The 22,429-nt window shown below is 47.8% G+C and overlaps 1 protein-coding gene across 1 annotated transcript in view; it reads left to right on the plus strand.

The window, feature by feature from the left end:
• The window catches only part of ULK1 (unc-51 like autophagy activating kinase 1), a 120,675-nt gene that overhangs the window by 53,935 nt on the left and 44,311 nt on the right, over positions 1-22,429 (plus strand). Inside the window, exons 9-11 of the mRNA XM_035099436.2 lie at positions 4,732-4,790; positions 18,768-18,850; positions 20,069-20,119. Coding sequence (XP_034955327.1) covers positions 4,732-4,790; positions 18,768-18,850; positions 20,069-20,119 — 193 coding nt within the window. The remainder of the gene's footprint in view (positions 1-4,731; positions 4,791-18,767; positions 18,851-20,068; positions 20,120-22,429) is intronic.

Genomic DNA, 22,429 nt, shown 5'->3' on the forward strand with positions numbered 1-22,429 from the left:
TTTTTCTCGAAGTGACACACCACCCGAGTTATGCTCGGTTTTTTGGCAAATTTTGACACACCAAGCTCAAAAGGTTGCCCATCACTGTACAAGGACAATGCTGAAACTGAGCAGGAGGAAACTGATAAGCAGCCCTGTCCCCTTGTCTTGCTTATAAGAAAGAGGGTAGGCAGGTGGGGGCTGGCTGAGAATGAGGTTGATAGGTGAGTGCCCCCCCCCACAGCCTCCACTGTACACCATCCTTGGTGAGCTTTTGAAACAGCTCCATTTGAATATAACACACAATGGTTCTTGTTGTCACAGGTCAATTTTTCTACTGCTTTATGTTTACGCGTATTGCTGGCATTCCTTTTTGCCCAGGGCATTTGGAGTAGGTGTAGGCCCGTGGGTTGATAATCCTTCCATCTGTGTCAACACAGTTGGTGTCTGGAGAAGTGCTGATTAGACAAAACAGAAAATAGAAAGGGAGCAGAGTTGGGCTACTCAAAATTCTGTGCAAAGAAGCAGTGAGAGTGAAGTAAGGGGGGGTAATAACAATGCAAAGCTGAACGTCCTCACTTTGCTTCTTCATATGGTTATATTTTATTGCTTACTTTTTTTTTTTGCAAACATGCATACGCAAAAATATTCTATTTTAAAAACAAACAAACAAACCCCACAATGGACACTGAAAAGCACAAAACACTCATTATACTGAGAAGGGCACATCCAGATTCATCATCTTGATTTATCATTCCAGAATAATTTATTTATCATTCCAGAATAATAATACATTGAGAGTCTGTATTGGCTAAAAAGGGGGTATACCGGTAAATATTATGGGCATAAACTTCAGTTGTTTCCTTTATAAAGTTATTTTGTATATTATGCCTTTCCTGAGCTTTTATATAATGCTTGAGCTTTGTTATGTAGAACGATCCCCGTCTGTTTCTTCTGTCCAGATCTTATCCAGAACTATGTCCATTTTTGGCAATCTCTCATCGCTTAATTAGCCACTCTTGATTATAGGAGTAATTGTTCTGACCCCGCAGTGGAAAGCAGCAATCTTGGCAGCTAATAAAAGGGTTTGAAACAAGTTAATCCAGCAGCCCGTTGAAAATAGTTGTCTAAAAAGTTCAGCAAAGATGGCCAGTTGATCACGGGAGCAAAGCAAAAAAAAAAACCCAGCCTGAGAGACGGTGTCCCTTCGATTAACAGGTGTTGGGGGACAAACAGACGGTGGCAGTGGTGTGGGGGGTGGGGGTTACTAAAGCTTATTGGAAACACTGCTTAGGCCACAGGTCACCAACCCAGTACCACGTTGTTCCTGGATCGGTGTCTCAGACTCTTGATCTTTCATTTTGACAAAAGTCTCTAGCTCTCCTAGAAAGAAAGATATGGAATAAAATATGCATTTACTTTCTAAGTAATTTCTGTGAAATGAGAGTGGTGATGGCGTCTTGTATATTTTTCCTGGTGCTGAATAACGCTTCCTGTTATGACAACAGCACACGTGTGTGTGTGTGTGTGTGTGTGAGAGAGAGAGAGAGAGAGAGAGAGAGAGAGAGAGAGAGAGAGAGAGAGAGAGAGAGAGAGAGAGAGAGATCTCAGTAGCCAGGACCAGTTGGATATAGCTGATTTTCCATGTTAAGCCTAAGGGTGTCATGGATAGCTATCCCTCTAATTTTTAAATTATGCCATGCTCCACCCCCCCTGGCAGCCATTTTGTGACTGGCACCCCCAGCTCACTCTCAAAATTCAAAATGTGCCCACTAGTCCAAAATGGTTGGTGACTCCTGGCTTAGCCAAGATTTGCTTGAAATGGGAAGCTGCAGTAGATGTACTTTAAGACTGTGAGCAGGCAGGGCTTCCCTTAAGTTCTCAAGGGAGAGCCTGCAAAAAAATCCCTTTTTGAAACTCCCCCCTCCCAATCTTAAGGATCAATAGGGAAATGTATTTGTATCTCGCTACATCCAGCACCCTCTGTATCAAGATATAGATTCCTTGCTCTCAAATGGTTCTCTTTGCATTTGAACTGGCACAAGGCTTCCTGGTGGCTTGTGGTGCTGTCTGGCAGGTGCAATATGTGTGCACAAAGATCCAGTTATCAGGGGGACGTGGGAGCGACGGCAGAGTGGCCTTTGCAAAACTATTGCAAGGGTGTGCCTGGCTTTTTGAAAGCCTGTCCTGTAAGTTGTGAGGGATGAGTTGCAGCTGTCTTTATCCTTCCAACGCATATGAAACCTGCTGGGAGTATTTTTCTATCTGAATGGATGTGAGCTGATGGTCTATCTCTCTTTAAAGCCCAAACTTAAAATCAACTAGAATAAATGTGCCCCTTCCCTTTTCCCTCTCTCTCTCCCACCTACCCAAGCAAGGCTCAGCCAGCTGTGACATTTTAAGTCCAGGACAGGCTCTCGCGACTGATAATCAACAGTTGAAAAAAGTACCTCACTTCTTTAATAATAATAATAATAATATTTATACCCCACCAATCTGGCTGGGTTTCCCCAGCAACTCTGGGAGGCTTCCAACAGAATATTAAAAACACAATAAAACATCAAACATTAAAAACTTTCCTAAACAGGGCTGCCTTCAGATGTCTTCTAAGTCAGATAGTTGTTTATTTGTTTGACATCTGATGGGAGGGCATTCCACAGGGCAGGTGCCACCACCAAGAAGGCCCTCTGCCTGGTTCCCTGTAACTTCGCTTCTCTCAGAGAGGGAACCGCCAGAAGGCCCTCAGAGCTGGACCTCAGTGTCCGGCCTGAACAATGGGGGTGGAGTCGGTCCCTCAGGTATACTGAGCCGAGGGCATTCAGGGCTTTAAAGGAAAGAGCACCGCTCGCTCCCATGGCTGCCACTGAAAATGGTCTTCATGAGCCGCATCCTTCTGCTCTCCCTGTAACATCTGCATCTGCTCAGTTACTCTTGATTTAGTGCAGTGATGGCGAACCTATGACACGTGTGTCAGACGTGACACGCAGAGCCCTCACTGCTGGCACGCGCCCCATCGGCCCATTCACGCTGTTCTTGTTGCCCCCCCCATTTGTTCTCCTGCTCCTCCTCACGCTACAGCTTGTCTCCGCTGTGTTAAAACCCGGATCCTTTTTTGTTGTTGTTGTTGCTGGTAGCCAGAGATTGGTTTTTTTAACTCTTTCTGTGCTGTTTTTTCTGGCGCTTTGGCAGACTATGATTGGGTGTAACAGCATTCATTTTTTAACCCGTTCTGTGCTGGTTTTTTGTTTTTTTGATGCTTTGGCAGACTATGTCGGTGCTGCATGTTAGTTCCAGCGAATGTATTATTCATCATTTAGCTCTGTTCTCTTTCCCCCCAAAAGTGCAGCAGCTTTGGGCACCCCCCCAAAAAAGCAAAGCAACTTTTGCACACACCCCCCAAGAACCTCCAAAACTTTGATCAGCAGCTCCCCCCAAAAAGCTCAACAACTCTGGGCACTTTGTGATAAATAAGGGTTTTTTGGTTTGGTTTGGTTAAATAATTAGTTTTTGGTTTATTAAATACAGTTATACGGTATATTACAATTATACATTTTTGTTATTTAAACTATAAATATCGCAAAATTATGGTTTTTTTCTCAAAGTGACACACCACCCGAGTTATGCTCGGTTTTTTGGCGAATTTTGACACACCAAGCTCAAAAGGTTGCCCATCACTGATTTAGTGTCATCAGGTTGGGTGTTTCCATGCTCTCTGTTGGCAGCTGACAATGTGACAGTGACAGCAAAAGGCACACATATATTCCACATTAATGGGAAGAGAGAAAAGAACATAGTCTGCTATGTTATAATGTGTAGCATGGTTCTCCCCCCCTTTTTAAAAAAAAATAAAGGAACACACTTCCAAACTTGTACTGCATGACACCCAGCAGGTTTACCACCCCCACCCCACCCTAAATAATAGCCAGATGTCTGACAGGTCATTTAATTTTAATTTTAAGGAGCTTCTTGTGCTCACCAAAGTCTCTAAATTAAAACAATGGACCCTAACAGAGGGATGAGATTAATGGGATCCATAATGCCTGTAAACAGATTGGATGACAGTTTATTGAATTGTTAATTCAATTCCCGACCCTGGCAAAAAAAAAAAAGCATGCCACTGAAGGGTTTTTTAATGACGATGAGGAACAGAAACATAGTTAACATCCTCATTCTAATATTTGTGTAAACATAGAAGCCATGTTTCTTGCCTTACAAACCGACTCCTTAATATCACTGGTTTTGCAGTTATAATTGGCCAACACTGGCATATTAGGGTGCAGGAGTTTATAATATAATTTTTTTATATTATAATTTTATAATTATAAAAATATAATATAAAATAATTTTTTTAAAGGAAAGATTCAGTATAACAACAGAACGTTACTGTGCAGATAGCCCCTGTTCTGGACTGTAGCCCAGTAAACTCTCCTTCCATTTCCTCCCATCCCAATAGACACTCTGCATCCTTTGCCAAGTAACCGTGTTAAGTCCTTACTGAGCAATTTATTTTTTGGTGGTAGAAAATTGCACCATTGAGGGTTTTTCGCTAAAAAAAATTTTTAGCATGTGTGCGAATGTGCACCTCTGTAAACATCTGAGTCCCTCCCTAGTTGCGTTTGGAGATGGCACTGCTTTAGCCACAGAAGAACCAGGCTTTTGGAGAATTGGGATTGCTTGTGCGTTATATATAGGGTTCCAGATGGCTGTATGAATTTGCTGATCACTCTTCTCCTCTTTCTCCCTCCTTCACAGGCAAGCAGCCCTCAAGACCTTCGGCTCTTCTATGAGAAAAACAAGATGCTCATGCCCAAGTAAGCATACTTTTGGTGCTGCTATTCTCTGCTTTCTCTCTCCCTCGAACTTCACTGCCACTTGCTCGACTCTTCTTAACACCTGTCCCTTTGTGCTCTCAGCTTGGGATGTTTAGAAATAACTTGGCAACCTGCCTCCTCCGTCTGTTAGCCTGGAATGACAGAGCCCAGAGGCTGGCAAGCTGAAACTTGGTTACCTCGGTTGACCCCGTCCAGGAGCACAAAAACAATCCAAGCAGATTCTTTTTCGCATTTGAACAGCTCTTACTGTCAGAAAGTTTTTCCGTATGCCTAGTCGGGATCTCCTTTCTTGTAACTGAAAGCCACTGATTCGAGTCCTACCCTCCAGAGCAGGAGAAAACAAGCTTGCTCCCTCTTCCATGTCCCCTCTCAGCCTCTGCTGTCTAGGAATGATAACTGTCTCCCTCGGGAGGTGGTGGACTCTCCTTCCTTGGAGGCTTTTAAGCAGAGGGTCGATGGCCATCTCTCATGGATGCTTTAGCTGGGATTCCTGCATTGCTGGGGGTTGGACTGGATGACCCTTGGGGTACCTTCCAACTCTATAATTCTATGAGACCAACTGTTTCCTCACTGGGAATTCCAGGGTTTAAACAGGGGCTGCCACCATCATTAGTATTATTACTATTCACTCATTAATTCACTCATTTTATGCTTATAGCGCCTAAACTGTTCTAATTGCTGTGCAGAGATTAAAAGGGTAACACATTGGACATCCATTGGAAGTCTTTAAACAGAGAGTGGATAGCTGCAATTCCTTCATTGCAGGAGTCAGGCTACTTTCTGAAGCAGCTGAGCTTCATTAATACTGCATAGGAGTTTGGATGCCTTCTAGTGTGATGGCTTTTATCACTGGAGAGCTGGATTTCCATTTATTCTAATTTTTTGGGCAGGGTTGGTGGTGGATCCACCTGCCATTTCCAGTAATTGGCTAAGAGAGTTTTATGAATGAATTAGTGTTTCTCAAACTTGGTTCCCCCCCAGCTGTTGTTGGGCTACAACTCCCATCATCCCTAGCTAGCAGGACCAGTGGTCAAGGATGATGGGAGCCGTAGTTGAACAACAGCAGGGAACCAAATTAGAGAAATGCTGAATTGGAAACTTGGAAACTAGACTGATTTCATCTATTTTGCTTGTTCGTTTCACATGGAATGGTGATCTGAGGAATCTGTTGGTTTTCATGATTGTAGGAGAAAGACAACTCTGCAGGATGTGCTCCAAGTAAGCAAGGATTTCCCAGCTATGTTGGAAACCCCCAACGCATTGCTATTCAAACTGTGTTTGTGAATCCTGGGGTTCCACAGCTCTCTGAAACCATGGTAGTAGTGAAGAAGTTTCCCTTTGCTATCATCTTCCTGGGTGTACACTCTTATCCAGGGGTAGGCAACCTAAGGCCCGTGGGCCGGATGCGGCCCAATCGCCTTCTGAATCCGGCTCATGGACAGTCTGGGAATCAGCATGTTTTTACATGAGTAGAATGTTTCCTTTTATTTAAAATGCATCTCTGGGTTATTTGTGGGGCATAGGAATTTGTTCATCTCCCCCCCCCCAAAAAAAACAGTTCGGCCCACCGCATGGTCTGAGGGACAGTGGACTGGCCCACGGCTGGAAAAGGTTGCTGACCTTTTCTCTTATCTCTTGTGAAGGTGACTGCCCAGTCTGTTTGGGCCTAGTCATTGTGTGTGAGCCAGAGTTCGCTGTAGGACACTTGCCAGAATCCTCTGCAAAGCTTAAGTGCTCCATAGTGGACGAACCACTGACAGAGTAAACCATGGGTTATTGTGACGCGAATGAGCCTCGGTGAGCTTTTTGTTCTCCTCCTTGACCGCAGGCACAAGGAAGAATGTACAAGCTTTCAGTTCCATTTTTAATTAACCCTGCAGCTCATCATGTCGTCCATACTTGACAAACTTAACTTGGTTTCTCTGAAGGAAGCCAGCTTCAGATGAAGCTCACCTGTTGGAGCAAGCCATAGTTACAATTAGCCACAGTTTGAAGTTTGGATGCCGTACTAAAGTGTGGTTACCAGAGTTGAAATTGGAAGCAAAAACTCCTGGGCATGTTACAACACTTCAGTTACAACATAGGGGCCCCTGACCATTAGGTCCAGTCGTGACCGACTCTGGGGTTGCGGCGCTCATCTCGCGTTGTTGGCCGAGGGAGCTGGTGTACAGCTTCCAGGTCATGTGGTCAGCATGAAAAAGCCGCTTCTGGCGAACCAGAGCAGCACACTGAAATGCCGTTTACCTTCCCGCGATAGCAGTACCTATTTATCTACTTGCAGTTTGACGTGTTTTCGAACTGCTAGGTTGGCAGGAGCTGGGACCAAGCCACGGGAGCTCACCCCGTTGCGGGGATTCGAACTGCCGACCTTCTGATCGGCAAGCCCTAGGCTGTGGTTTAACCCACAGCACCACCCGCGTCCCGTCCAGTTACAACATAGCTCATCACAATGCCATAATTCAGGCAGTTCAAGGCTTGAACCTCCTTGAACCCATCCGATCTCTAGATTTGATTCCTCAGTGCCCCTTGTGAGGTGTGCAGGCCACGCTCCTTGCAGGATTCAATATACTTCTGAAGCCTAAAGGTTGGGAGAAGGAGCTTCTCTTAGTTTTAGCCACTTTAGCGCCGAGGGAATATATTGTGTGTGAGACACAGGGATACCGCTGGCAAATTGCATCCCTGGGTTTGAGATATCCTCCTATGCCAGCCCACCACTGTGGCATCATCATGCTGCAAGTTTCATTTTCTTAACACAATTTCTGGCCTTAAACAGAGATAATCAGGCTTTTAATTTCACTATGGGCGTTTGATTCAGCTTCCCAGTGCCAGACCAGGATGTTTGTGTTAACGTCAACATTGCTTTGTGAATGAGCCACTGTGCTTATTTTACATACTATATTTATTTACATCCTGCATTTTTCCCAGACAGCGACTCAAGGCGGCTTACATATAAAATAGAAGCAGCCTAAAATGTAGAAAAAGCAGTCATTAAGAAGCAATTAAATAGTAATAGAATTAAAAGATGTATAAAACATACAGATAATTACAAAAAAAATGCATCACCAGCCCTTTGCATGCATTTAAGCTCTTTGCATTCATTTAAGATTTAATGTAATTAGCACAATCTATACTTCTTCTTTTTTTGCATCATTTCCTTCTGACCTCACGGCTTACAATTTCCTGCCCAACAATTTCCATACAATTTCCTTACAAACTACTTCTTGTATGCCTGCATACCTGTTTGTATACCTGCATAACTTGCACACACGCTTCTTTCAATAATCTTTCCTGCATTTGACTCTAGCCTATGGAAGCTGATGCCATTATAGGTGCTTTAAGTTTTCTGGGTTGCAGCTAGTAGCTTGAAGCATTATTGCTGCATTAAAGTTGTCACAGTGGCCGGAGTGGACTACTTCAGAGTAACGACGCTACGCAGCTCTGCATTTTATTCTTTTATTGGTGCTGCGTATTTACAGTGCTCAAGTCATTGCTATTTACACGGAGCGATGTTGTCAGTCGGTTTCAGAACCTCCTAATGGCTTTTGGCGCGTCTTTCTCCAACACAAAAGTTTTGGCAGACCCATCCTCTTGCCCCTCCTCTTCCTGCGTAATTCTGGAGTTGGGGGGATGGGTCTTCCCCCCTTACTTGCCCCTTCCTGTCCCACCTGGGACCCTGGCTCCTCTACCTTGCCTGAGCCTCGGACACGACTTCCTGCTTCCCCACTGGAATCGGAACTCTCCCTGCTTTCCCCTTTGCTCGGGGACGGGCTTGAACTCAGGAGGGGAGGGACTTCGCGATATCCCCTGTCCCTCACATCCACCCCCCTCCCAAGCTCTCCTTCACCCCTCCCCAGGCCCCCCCCATGTGTCGGTGACGACTGGAAGCCTAAAAACTCGGTGCTCTCCGATCCCGTTGGTGTGAACACCTCCCCCCAGTCCTGCGAGCCCCCCCCTTCCGCCTGGGAGGACGGGAATCCCAAAAAGTCCGTGGCGTCTGAGCTGGTGGGGGTAAAAATGTTTTGCCAATCTGCTCCTTCCTCTGACTGGGTGGATCTTGGCGACACCCATACCTCATCCTCTGGTTCCTCAAACTCCGCTTCCCAGCGCCATGGTGAGCTGTTCTCCCGTGCCTCCTCCTCCTCCCCCTCCCTTTCCATGTGCCAGGGCTTGGGTCTGTGGGGAAAGAGGGCGTGAAATTCTTCCACCAAGAATTCCTCCTGTATCTGAGTGGCGGGAACCCATTCATTCTGGGACGGTGGAGCATCCTCCCATGCCATGAGGTACTCCAGGCCCCCCACCCCCCACCTTGAATCCAGGATGGCCGTGGCCTCATTGAGTTGCTCCCTGCTTTCCCTCTCCCCCCCTCCCTCGGGGGTTTGTTCGCTGTCCCTGAGTCTGCTGCTTTCCCTGTACGGCGACAGCAGCGATCTATGAAACACTGGATGCACCCTCATGTCCTCTGGCAGTGCCAGCCTGTATGCCACCGGGTTGACCTGTTGCGTGACCGTGAAGGGGCCCAGCCATTTGGGTGCCAGCTTCTTGCACCTCCCTCTGGTGGGAAGGCCCTCCGAGGACAACCACACCTTGTCCCCCACCCTGATGACCTCCCCTTGTCGCCTGTGGCGATCTGCCCCCTTTTTGTACGCTTCCTTGGCCCTCTCCAAGTGTTCTCTGAGCTGCTGGTGCACCGTCTCCAGTTCCTCTGCCCAATCCTCAGCCTGTGGGCCCTCCTCCTCCTCCTCCTCCCTCTCCCTCTCTGGGAAAGATCTGAGGTCGCGCCCGTAATTGGCCTTAAAGGGCGACACCCCTGTGGAGACGTGCACTGCATTGTTGTAGGCAAATTCTGCTAGTGGCAAGCGATCCACCCAGTCCGTTTGCCGCTGGCTGACGTAGCATCTCAGGTACTGCTGCAGAATGGCGTTGACCCTCTCCGCTTGTCCGTTGGTCTGCGGGTGTCTAGCCGTCGACAAGCTGACCTCCACCTGCAGGAGGTTCATGAGCCGCCGCCAGAACCTGGAAACAAATTGGCGGCCACGATCCGAAATAACCCTCAAAGGTAATCCATGCAGTCTGAAAATGTGATCAACAAACAGTTTGGCTGTCTCTTCTGCCGAGACTGCCCTGGCACACGGTATAAAGTGACACATTTTAGACATGAGGTCCACCACCACCAACACTGCAGTCTTACCCCTGGACGAAGGCAGATCTGTGATGAAGTCCATGGACACCACTTCCCACGGCCTGTGTGGTGTGGCTAAGGGCTCCAGCAACCCTGGTGGCGCTGCTCTGACCACCTTCGCCCGCTGGCAGGTGGTACAGCCCCTTACATAGTCTCGAACATCTTCCCGCACCCCTGGCCACCAGAAGTGTCTCATGACTAGGTGAGCGGTTTTGTCCCTTCCAAAATGCCCCGCTGTAGGGTTGTCGTGCATCTGCTTGAGGACCGTACGTCGAAGCTGGGTGGTGGGTAGGTACAGCGCACCCTTGTAGAAAAGCAGCCCTCTGCGTTCTGCAAAGTCTTTTGCCTGCGCCCTCCCCCCTCTCAGTTCTCTGAAGATGCGGTTGGCAAATTCATCCGCTGCCGTCAGTGCTGTGAGTTCTGCCTCGCTCACCACAGCTGCTCCGCAGGACCATGCCGACGGGGGGAAAATGTGCCTTGGGGCTGGTGGCGCCTCCTCCTCCATGTACTCTGGCTTGCGGGAGAGGGCATCCGCCCTGACATTCTGCTCCCCCGGGATGTAGTGGATGGAGAAGTTGAAGTTCGAGAAGAACTCTGCCCACCGTATCTGCCGCTGGTTGAGCACCCTGGCAGTTCTCCAGAACTCCAGGTTCTTGTGGTCTGTGCACACCTGGATGGGGTGCTTTGCGCCCACCAGGAAGTGTCGCCAGTGCTGGAACGCAGCGTAGATCGCAAGAAGTTCCCTATCAAACACTGTGTAGTTGCGTTCAGGCTGTGTCAGCTTCCTGGAGAAGAAGGCACAGGGTCTCCACTCCCTGTTGGCGTCCAGTTGCAACAAAATTGCGCCCACAGCTTTTTCAGAAGCATCTGTCTCAATGCGTAGGGGCGCGTCCTGCACCACATGGAACAGGTTTTGGTCTGAGGCGAACACTCTCTTGAGGCTTTCGAACGCTGCTTGCGCCTCTGGTGTCCACCGGAACTTCTGCTTGCCTCTCAGGCAGTCCGTGATGGGAGCCGTAACGCGAGAGAAGTTCTTGATGAACTTCCTGTAGAAGTTAGCGAAGCCTAGTAGGCGTTGGGCATCTTTGCGCGTCCTGGGGCTGTGCCAGTCCAGGATGGCCTGCACCTTGTCCTTGTCCATCGCTAGGCCCTTGTCTGACAGCTTGTAGCCCAGGAAGTCCACCTCTTTGGTGTGAAACTTGCACTTCTCCAGCTTCACATACAGGTGGTTCTCCTGCAGGCGTTGCAACACCTCTCTGACATCTTTCACATGCTGCACTGGGTCATTCGAGTAGATAAGGATGTCATCTAGGAAGACCAAGCATTTCCTGAAGAGGAGGGACCCCAGGACGTGGTGCATGAAGGCCTGGAAGCATGCTGAGCCCCCTTGCAAACCGAAGGGCATCACCAGATATTCAAAAGAGCCCAGAGGCGTGAACATCGTGGTTTTCCATTCATCTCCTTCCCGGATCCTGATCAAGTTGTACGCCCCCCTTAGGTCCAGCTTGGTGAAAATCTTGCCCCTGCGTGCCGCTGTCAGGAGATCATCCACTCTGGGCATGGGGAAAGCCACTGGCTCTGTCACCGAATTCAGCCGTCTAAAGTCCACCACAAGACGGCGCTGTTGCGTGTCTTTCTTGTCCACCCAGAAGACCGGGCTGCCCCCTGCTGCCTTGCTTTCCCTTATGAACCCCCGCTTGAGGTTCTTGTCGATGAAAGCGCGCAGATCCTCCAGCTCCTGGTCTGACATGGCGTACAGCTTGGCTGGGGGTATCGTCGCCCCTGGCACCAGGTTGATCTGGCAGTCAAAAGGCCTGTGCGGGGGTAGGTGGTCGGACTCCGCTTCGCTGAAGACCTCCTGCAGGTCCCAGTACTGCTTGGGTATTGCCTCACCCCCTTTGATATGCATGGTGGCCACCGTGGCTATCGGAGGGCCCTCCCCTGGTTGGTGCTGCATGCAATGTTCCAGACAAAAGTCCGACCCAAACGTGATGCACCTCTGGTGCCAACTGATGGAGGGGTCGTGGCGCGCCAGCCAGCTCATGCCCAAGACGATGGGGGGGTCTGAGATGGTGGTGACGTTGAACGCCAGTGTCTCTGAGTGCCTTCCCACCGTCATTCTCATGGGGGGGGTTTGATGTGTGATGGCCCCTCCCAGCAGCTCCCTGCCGTCAATGGTTGCCACGTGCAGAGGAAAATCCAACTGCAAAAGCTGGATTTGGTGCTCTTCTGCAAAGCTTCTCGAGAAGAAGTTGGCGGACGCCCCACTGTCAATTAAGGCGAGGACCGTCAGGGGATAGCCATTGGGGAGCGTTAGCGTCACTTCTAGAACCACTCCTGCTCTGGGAGGGGTGGGCTGGCTCTGCACCTCTCTGTGCGGGTGGGCGGGCTGGGGCTGTTGTCTGCTGACTGTGCCTGGCTGCTGCCCCTTGTCTCCTGCAGCCAGGCTTTCCCGTTTCCCTGCTGTGGTGCTGCGTCAGTGGGGGAGGGCACCACCGTTCCCGCCTTTCCTTGCCACTCCCTGCGATGTGGGCAGTCTCTGACGAGATGCTGGGGTGAGTTGCAGAGAAAGCAATTCCCGCCCCTTCCCTCCTTGCGTCTTGGCGCCGCTGGGGTTTGAAAAGCCCGCGCGCGCGCGCTATCAATCTGCATGGGCTCCTGGTCCTGGCTGGCTCCAGGCGTGGCTTGAAAGGGTTGTTGAGGGAGTGGCTTCTCCTGCGACCGTGGGAACCAAGCCCGCTTTGCGCGCGTCGCTTGCTTGTCGTTCCACCGGGATTCCTGCCTCACCCCCACCGCCAGAGCTGCTTTGCTCAGCTGATCCATAGTACTGGGCTTTGGACCTCTCGAGAGTTCATCCTTCACCTCCTCGCTCAAACCCAAGTAAAACGCAGCTTGCATGGGAGGCGAATCCAAAACCCACCCCAGTCTGTGCACCAGCATGGTGAATTTCGCCCAATATGCGCGAACTGTCATATTTCCTTGGCGTAAATTATGCAGTTCCTCCTTAGTCTGGTCCAAATGACTATCGGACGAATACATCGTCCTCAAACCTTCTAGAAATTGTTGGACATTTTTCATGCAAGGATTCTTGGTTGCGATTAATGGTCTTAGCCACTCCCTGGCTGCTCCGGTGAGATGTTCCACAATAAACGCTACTCTGTGCTCATCATCGGGGAACTCATTCTGGTGCAGCTCAAGAGCATACACGATCTCAGTCTCAAAGCCCTGAAACTCCTTCGGGTCTCCATTGAACTTGCTTACAAGGGTCCCTGCTCTCCTTCCTGGCAGCACTTGGACTTGGGGAGCCCCTCCCGCCTTGTTTTTCTCTGCATCCAGCTTGTTTTGGAGGTCTACCGCCACCGCCCTTAAATGCTGCTCTTTTTCCTGGAGCTCTCTCACCTGTTCCGCAAGTTGTAACCGGTCGTCCTGGACCTTCTTAGTCTCCTCTTTAGCTGCCTTCAATTCTCCCTGCGCCTGCAGCGACAGCTGTTGCAGTTCTAGCTGGGCTTGCTCAGCGATCTGCCGCCACTTCTCCGCCTCGGACACGCTCATCCCGGCAACTCCGAAGTAGCCCAAAAATGATTAGGAGGTTGCTGTCACAGTGGCCGGAGTGGACTACTTCAGAGTAACGACGCTACGCAGCTCTGCATTTTATTCTTTTATTGGTGCTGCGTATTTACAGTGCTCAAGTCATTGCTATTTACACGGAGCGATGTTGTCAGTCGGTTTCAGAACCTCCTAATGGCTTTTGGCGCGTCTTTCTCCAACACAAAAGTTTTGGCAGACCCATCCTCTTGCCCCTCCTCTTCCTGCGTAATTCTGGAGTTGGGGGGATGGGTCTTCCCCCCTTACTTGCCCCTTCCTGTCCCACCTGGGACCCTGGCTCCTCTACCTTGCCTGAGCCTCGGACACGACTTCCTGCTTCCCCACTGGAATCGGAACTCTCCCTGCTTTCCCCTTTGCTCGGGGACGGGCTTGAACTCAGGAGGGGAGGGACTTCGCGATATCCCCTGTCCCTCACAAAAGTGTTTGAAGCTTAACATCTGTCTCGCATGTCCGTGGACAGGATTAAATCTCTCTATACACTTTATTTACTGGCCCAGTTTGCACATAGCAGTAGAACATAGTTAATAGTTTCCTGCAAGCATGCCAGTCTTAGTCCCTCCCTGCTTGTACACTGAGCAAGCCAGCCCTAGGTTGGTGTTACTGGGGTGGGGGGCCTTGCCTCAAGACCCTGTGCTTTTTTCCTCCCCCAGCCCCACCCTAGGACTCTCATTTACATCACCATCCCCCTACAAGTGATGCTAAACTGTGTGGAGAAGCAGGAAGCCTCAACCTGGGGACACTATTTTGGTGGCACCCCCTTGTCTCACTGTAGCATGCCATTTCAAGCCTAAGATTTGCTGACAGTGCTGTTGGCTTTGATCCAAAAGGGCGTGCTATTTTAATCAGATGGTGTGAAATAGCTTGTGCTCGCCTCCTCCTTTCGAATAAGGAGGCGTGCTTTTGTTTGTAAATAAGGTGACTAGGAAACAGCACAGTTCAACAGAGACTGGAAATGTCAGATGAACAGGGTGTGGAACAGAGACAGCCTGTTCATCAGCTCTTTTTGAGGGCTTCCATGTGACCCTTGGGCTTGCTGTGGGCTCTCCCTGTTTCTTGGCTGCGCAATGCGCCTAGAAGCTGTATGGAGGAAGGGGCGGGGAGCAGCAGATAAACAAAGCTATTTACGTCCTCTGCAGTGAGAATAATTAAATTAGGGTTGCAAGTAGGAGCTGAATACATATCAAACAATCCAGAATTTGATGTCCGTGATCTATTTCAGATGTGCTTGGACAGGGAAAAATTTCCTTGCATTTTAGTCACTGGCCCAGTAAATTAGTTCTGACTACTTTGCTCCTTCCTGCTAGTACATGACTTAGCCTGATATCCAAACTGTTTAGCACCAATAAGCTGTGAGCAGTCAATTAAGAACAAATCATGGTTTGTTGGGAGCCAAACCAAACCATGATCCTAGGTTCAAGTGGATTGGGATTCATTTCTTGTGTGTGCTAGTGAAGAGGAGCAAAGTGGACAGTGAACTCAAGATCAGCTGTTACCTGTGTATTGATTTCATTTATAAATCCTTTTTCAATGAGAACTCCCAAAATGAATTACAATATAATAAAACTGTTACATATATGAATCAGTTAAAACAGTTGCCCATATAAAAACCAACACCTAACCATTTATACAATTCCCTATTGCAAAACATCAGGATGGTATATAGCAACATTAAAAAAAAATGCAGTACAGAACTATCTTTAAAAGGACCGGCCCCTCAAGAAAATTTTAAATAGCTGCATAGGCCTGATGTCTGGTTTAGAAAGATGTCTGGAAGTCAAAAGGAAGGGAGCTTGCCAAATTTTTCCTATAGAGGAGGTGCAGCACATCTTAGGGCTGGCAGCATTAAATGCATGATGTCTGGTTTACTTATTTCATAAAAAATTATATACGAACAAGCTTCAAAGCAGTTTAGGAAAAGAATAAAGCAATAAAATTATTTGTAACAACTGTTTAAAACGTTCAAAAAACTAAAAATGGCAGTAAACTAAAGACACATCAGGATTCTAGATATCTGGGTATCTAAACAAAAAAAGTTTTTATCAGGCGCTGAAAATGGTACAGTGGAGGTGCATTTCTGATAGCTATAGGTGAGGCGGACTTCCATAACACGGGGGACAGCCGGTATTCTGGTTTCAAGTTGTGCAAGGCTTTGTACACCAACACAGTTTAAAACAGCAGTAGCGCACACAGAGTCCGTTCAGATCCTATGCATGTTCCAACTGGGGAAAGGACCTAGATTTAGAAGGTTTGCTGAAAGAGGGACGTATGAACAAAGTCACTGCATGCTTGGGCTCCGGTTCAGGCATTGGTTTCACTGCATGGATAAAAAGTCCAAGTCTTCCTGTTTGGAACCCCAAGGGCTCCTATTCATCCACATTGGAAACTGTTAGCAGGACAGGATGCACAACATGTGTTCTCTTGGGAAGGAAAAAGGAGGAGGAGCCCCTGCTGTCTCCTCTCCTACATGTGTGCCTTTCCATTGTGAGCCATCGTGGCTAGTTTTTGCAGAGAAGATAACAATCCATGAAGCTACCGTCTTACACCAGTGTAGACTATTTGTCCCTCTAGCCAGCCTTCCCCTGGGTGCCTTCCAAATGTTGGTGGATTCCCCATCAGCCGCAGCCAGCCAGCATGGGTGATGGTCAGGGATGATGGGAATTGTAATCCAACAACCCATGGGGCGCCCCACATGTTCCTTACCTATGTCTTGCATCAGCCCTATAAGGCAGGCCAGGTATCCCTAAACTATTTATTGGTGGCTTGCATACAGCTACCAGAGAACTTGAGCAGGGGTAGAAATTTGAATTGGAGGCTTCCCGGTTTTGCATCTCGTGATCTTAATATATTTATGATCTTGGAGTGGACAGGAGAGGGTGAGATTATTATCGGCTTTCAACTATTTTTCACTGAAAGGAACATCCTCATTCAGTGGCAGTGTGCTTCTGCCATGCCCTGTTTGTGAAGGCAAGTCACAACAAAAAGGACCAGGCAGCTAGCGATGCAAAATACCTTTTTTGTCTGCCACTCAGAGTAAACCAGGGATGCGGGGGGGGGGGGGGACTGGTGTCCTTTCATACATGGTTGGACTTCCACAAGCCCCAGCCAGTGTGGTCAGTGGTCAAGGATGATGGGAGCTGGGCTCTAGCAGCCTATGGAGGTTACTAGTTTTCCAATCCTGCAGTATTTGAGCTAGGTGGAGAAATAGTCCGAGTTGTGAAAAATGCAGCTTCTGTGTTCCTCCAATGTTGGACTTGATGAGATTTATTTTACCTGGTTTGGGAGACAGGTCTTAAATCCCTGTGCCTTACCACCTGGCGTGTTTTTATGCAGCTGTCCTTAAGGAGGACCACGCAGCATTCAAAGTGCCCAGCACTTCCTGTCCGGACATTCCACGTGCCTGCAGCACTGCTTCTCACGTGAACATCCCAGCCAGCCAAGCTGGAAAATTCCTGTTTGTTGACCCGCCTGGTCAGACGTTACTTGCAGCTGGCGTTGCTTTATGGTTTCTAGGAAGTGCCTGCCTGTAAGAGAGGGCTGTGGATTTCGTAGAAAACCTAGATCATTTTTCAGAAGGTGCCCCTGCACAACAGCTCCTGTTTTGCACTGGGCAAGAGAGCTCTAAGGAATGTCCTGTAGTTTTCAATACTAGCCCTTTTCTTTCTTTCTTTCTTTCTTTCTTTCTTTCTTTCTTTCTTTCTTTCTTTCTTTCTTTCTTTCTTTCTTTCTTTCTTTCTTCGCTCCCTCCCTCCCTCCCTCCCTCCCTCCCTCTCGCATGTGTACCCCCACCTTCGATTTTTCTTTGTTTTCCCAGCATTGGAATTCAGCAGAAAGTTGATAAAGAGAGCAGTTTGGAAATGCTTCCCAAATATTAGCCCCTGGCACACAGTTGTTTACTTTGACATTTCTGAGTAGGCGTCCAATGTGGGGAGGGAGGGCAAGCCTGCAAGGGACCGAGCCATGCCAGGCTAAGTAAAGTAGTGTTAGTTTTAAAGATCTGGGGTGTTTGCCATGAATATGCCATTACCTGACCTGACCTCTCCAAGCAAGCCTGGCAGGCGGCAGGCACCAAGTTGTGTACGCAGCAAATGCCAAGACGGCCTGGTTTTGCCTGTGCAATAATTTTAAAACTGCTCTGCCAGGTTTTTCTTTCCTCTGCCCCCTCCTTTCTCTCTTCTGAATGTGCCTCTGCCTGGTATATATTACCAGGATTGGCCGGGGGGGGGGGGAATGGTCATTTTTGCTTTTTTCAAATTGCTGCTGCAAATGCTGTCATGAAAAGGAAAATGGGGGGCAAACACCTCACTTCGTGTTGAAATTGAACATGTTGGAAAGAAGGTTAGATGAAAACCTTTTCCTTGCAAAGCTAGTTTTGTGTGTGTGCAGGGACTAGTTCTGTTGACTGCAGGGAAGCTTAAGTTTTGGTACCTGAATTGGAAAAGTCCCTGTGGTTTCCAGTAGGGAAGGGTTAGCCAACATGGTGCCTCCAGATGATGTTGGGTTCCATCTCCCATCTCCCCCAGCCAGCATAGCTAATGGTCTGGGATGCTGGGAATTGTGGTCCAGCAACAACTGGAGGGCATAGTGTGCTATCCCTATAAGTAGGACCACTTCTAGCTGGGGGAAAAATGGCATTTCCCCTCAAGTTAGGTGACGGAGTAGCTTCTCTTCCATTTAGTTTTTCTATGGACAGCACTGAGCGAGATTCAGGCAACCAACTTGTTGGATCCATCCCCACAGCAGGATAGAATATCAGGTTTTCTAAGCCTTAGAGATCCTTCTCCCTAAAAAAGATAGAGCCAAGTGCTTTTTCTTGCGATTATTAAGCAGTTGTAAAAGCTAATGCTTCCATTAAGCTTTTGGCTAAACTGGTTTCTCCTCACCCCATCTTGTTGCCTTTGATTTTCCCGTTTTTAATTAGCACCTGTCATTTGTGTGTTGTTTTATGGCCATTCATCGTACTGCGTTTGATCTTGCAAAATACTTTGAATCTCTAGTAAGAGTAGTATAAAAGTAGCTGTTTTTTAAAAAAATAATAATAATAACAGCAACAACCCCTGTGTAGCACAATATAAGATACGAGCTTTATGTGATGCTGACATTTTCCCACTTCATTTCATTTCATCATTTCATTTCATCATTTCATTTCATTTTTTTCTTTTTTCTTTTTAAAGCATTCCAAGGGAGACATCAGCCCACTTGAGGCAGCTGCTGCTAGGACTCTTGCAACGGAATCACAAGGACCGCATGGACTTTGGTAAGGAATTTCACCTTCTGAGATATTTGGTAATCAAGTCAGACCAAAACCCCCACACCAAAGAAAGAGATGCCCTTTAATAAAATTGACTCTGCCCTTACACTTCAACTTTCACACTTTGGCTGTGCCCCCAGAGGGTTGACAATATCTCAGTGCACCCCTTTGCTTGAAGGAGGTTTGTGGACCCTGTTTTAAGGTATCAGCATCTTGTATGGCAAAGTTTTGCTGATTGTTCTCTTCATTCCAGTTTGATTCCCCCTCCCCCCAGCACCACTGATCCTTTGCAGACATCATGCTGTCAACCCGGTTTAATCCTAATTGGCTTGCCGTCTGTTATTCTTTCAGATTATAGTTGTCAATGAAACTGGGCTTTAGATAACACCCCCAAGCAGCTGGCCAAATCAAGGCCAGGGATTAACTGATCCCAGTTTTAATTGTTCATTTATAGATGAAGCATGGCCGGATTTAGCGAACCATTGTGATTTATTTTTGAGGTGGTGGGGTGGATATGGTCGTTGTACTTTAAACTAATAGGGTGACCTAATAATGCCATTTTGTTGGGCGGTGGGAAGCTTCTGTCAAACTAGCTGTCTGTGGGTTTTCCCAGGTGGCTGTAGGATGCCTCAAAGCAAGACACTCTGTGGTCTTGGAGGAGTAAAGACATGCCACTCCTGAATGTTGGTGCTGTGTTGCATTTAAGCCCTCCTTCGCCAACCTTGGGTCCACAGCTGAAGTTGGTCTACAACATCCATCATTCCTGACCATGGGTCATGCTTGCTGTGGCTGATGACAACTGTAGTCCAATCACATCCAGGGACCCAAGGCTGGGGAAGACTGAATTAAGGTCTAGCCTGGTAGCCACAGGCAAGAAGGAACTGCATGCAGTCAAGTGAGCAGGTTGGTAGAGGCGAAATACAGTGTTCAGTCCTCCCCAGATCAAGGTTGGGACCACAGAAGAGGGCAATAGGTTAAAAATTTCCTGTTCTCAGGGCCTTGTCCCTGCACCTGGTAGCTTGGCTCTTGAAGAAGAATGCCAGGACTGTTTTAAATGTTCTCAGGCTAGACTTGGCACATTACCCAAGAGCCTTTTGAGGGCTCAAAAGCAGGATACAAATCCTGCTGAAACAAGTAAGATAATTAAACTTTTTTTTTTGCATGATTGAACTCAAACTTTATAAAACATTGATATTTACATTTTCTCCCTCTTTCTTTCCTCAGATGAATTTTTCCACCACCCTTTCTTGGATGCAAGTGCCTCTATGAAAAAATGTAAGTTCATTTCGTTATTTCAGTCTCTTTTTGCGATACATACACGGACCTACGCTGTAGATTTCAGCTTGCACTGTGCAAGCTTAGAAGCACGTTATTGGTGGTTCCCTCTTAGGCTCATTCGGGTGTGAGAAGAGGCAGCAGAACTTCCGCAGCCCAACCATTCCATTCTGTAGATGACTTGGCTTGCTCTGTGCTAGAAGACTGCCTCTCTTGGGAAGCAAATTGCACCTCCAAGTTTTCAGACTTGTATTAGTAACTTGACTAGGTGCTGACAAAATCTCAGCCTTCTAAAAACTGTGGGAGTAGCTTAGCTTTTTGGAGGGTGGGGTTTTTGTTACACTTCAAGACAAAAGTACATGTAAGTATCCTTTCAACTGTGATAGCCAGCAAGTCCTTAAGCATCTTTATGAATTGGCACATATCAGCTCTTGCAGTGCTTCAGAAACTGGCCATTTTAATCATGTAGCTGAAATAAGTAAATCCAATTCCCTTTGGTATTTTTTAAAGATATGTAAACACTGCAGAGGAACAATGTTTTGGAATTGAGTTTGTCACGTTTATTCTGTCTGGTTTTTTTACGATGATAAAGAGAGTCATGTCATCATGACTTTGTCTGGCCGCTTTAGATTTAATCTTTATAATGGTGGTTTCTGCTTTTTGTTGAGCTCATTTTTGTGCCTGAAGTTATGGGCTGTAGCACACACCTAAACAGGACAGCAATCCATTCACTTATGAGGTCTAAGGGATGGAGGATTTTGTAGCTGTGGAACAGTTTCAGAACTGAAAGTAAACAAAGGCTTTCTTACGTGTTGAGGATAGATCTAAATGGCACCTGAGAAGTTTCTTCTTAGGAGAGAGATGAAAAATTAAGAATTTCCCCAAAAAAAACATGCTGTGATTTTTGCGGTAGAATAGATGCTTTGTATGCAGAAGGTCAAGGTTGAGTTTCCCACATGTTTTCACTGCAAGAATCTTAGGGCACGAATCTGGGAGACCTTGGAAAGCCACTACCACTTTGAGCAGTATTTAGCAGTATTTCTAACCAGATGCCTTCCAGTTGTCCCGGAACTAACTATTGGCAATCGTGGGGCTAGATGGGGCTCATGGGAGCTATATGTATTCCTAAGCATGTGGAGGGCACCAGGTTGGGGAAGAGTAGGCTTGATGAACCAGTAATCTGACTCTGTGTATAAAGTGGCTTTATACAGTGAATTGCAGAACTTAAATAGGCATGGGGTACGCTATAGAATAATCCATCTGCGACAGGATTAGTTCCAGGGTGGAGCTAGACATTATCTCAGCAAATATGTGGGTTCTGATGTAATAAGAATGTGTGGGGTGAGAACCACGTGCAAGACTGGGTCAATGGGGGCTGGGGGCAGGGTGCTTTTACTTTTCCAATTCTCACCTGACAAAGTGCCCCTTCACTGGAACAGGTTCACCAAATAGTGTTTTTGGAACTAATAGTTGTAGCGTGTGTGTGTGAGAGAGAGAGAGAGAGAGAGAAATTGCTATCATTGATCAATTACCTTATCAAGTCAGCCAGTCAGTGAATGATGGGAGACACTCGGGACTTCTACATTTAGCTTTAAACCTGTCGTAAATCTGCCACAAGGTGACCTAACATTGGACGCCTGTAGGGAAACCTAAGCCTTGGGCCACCATTGCTGCGAAGCAGGAGAGTTACGACTTCATTCCCTGATCATAATTTTAAATAATACAATCCCCCCCCCTTAACTATACTTAGGTGTCACTCCCACGGGCAGAAAAATATTCTCCTGGTTTAGGGGCGCTTCCAAGCCCTCCCGGTCCTTACCTACAACCGCAGTGTCACCCTGGGGGGAACGCCATCCTCGAAACCGGAAAGCGTTTTGCCGACACAAGGGCACTTACAGACCTGCAGACTTCCCTGCTCCCACCACGGTGCCCCTGTGGAGAAACGTTTCTACGAAGTCTGAGCCCCTTGCCAACCAGGAAGGATCTTCTGCCCCCCAGGCAGCCTGGCAGCCGCTGCGAACAATGCCGCCATCGGCTCCGGCGCTATGGAAGCCAAGCTGCAACCCGCGGGAATCCCTGCGGAAGCAAGAAAGGATTTTCTTGACTTGGCCTCCGTTTCCTTCGTTGCCAGCCTCCTCACAACCGCTGCGTAGGGCGACCCAGCCAAAACGGCCAAGCCAAGGGAGGCAGAGAATGGTTCCCATCTTCCGGCCACTGTCTGCCGCATCATCCAGCCCACTGCCTTGGGACACTGGTCCCATGAGACGTCCACGGCAACAGGCTCTTGCACGCCCCGGGTCACGGCACAGC

This window comes from Zootoca vivipara, chromosome 17, assembly GCF_963506605.1.
Source record: "Zootoca vivipara chromosome 17, rZooViv1.1, whole genome shotgun sequence".
NCBI lineage: Eukaryota > Metazoa > Chordata > Lepidosauria > Squamata > Lacertidae > Zootoca > Zootoca vivipara.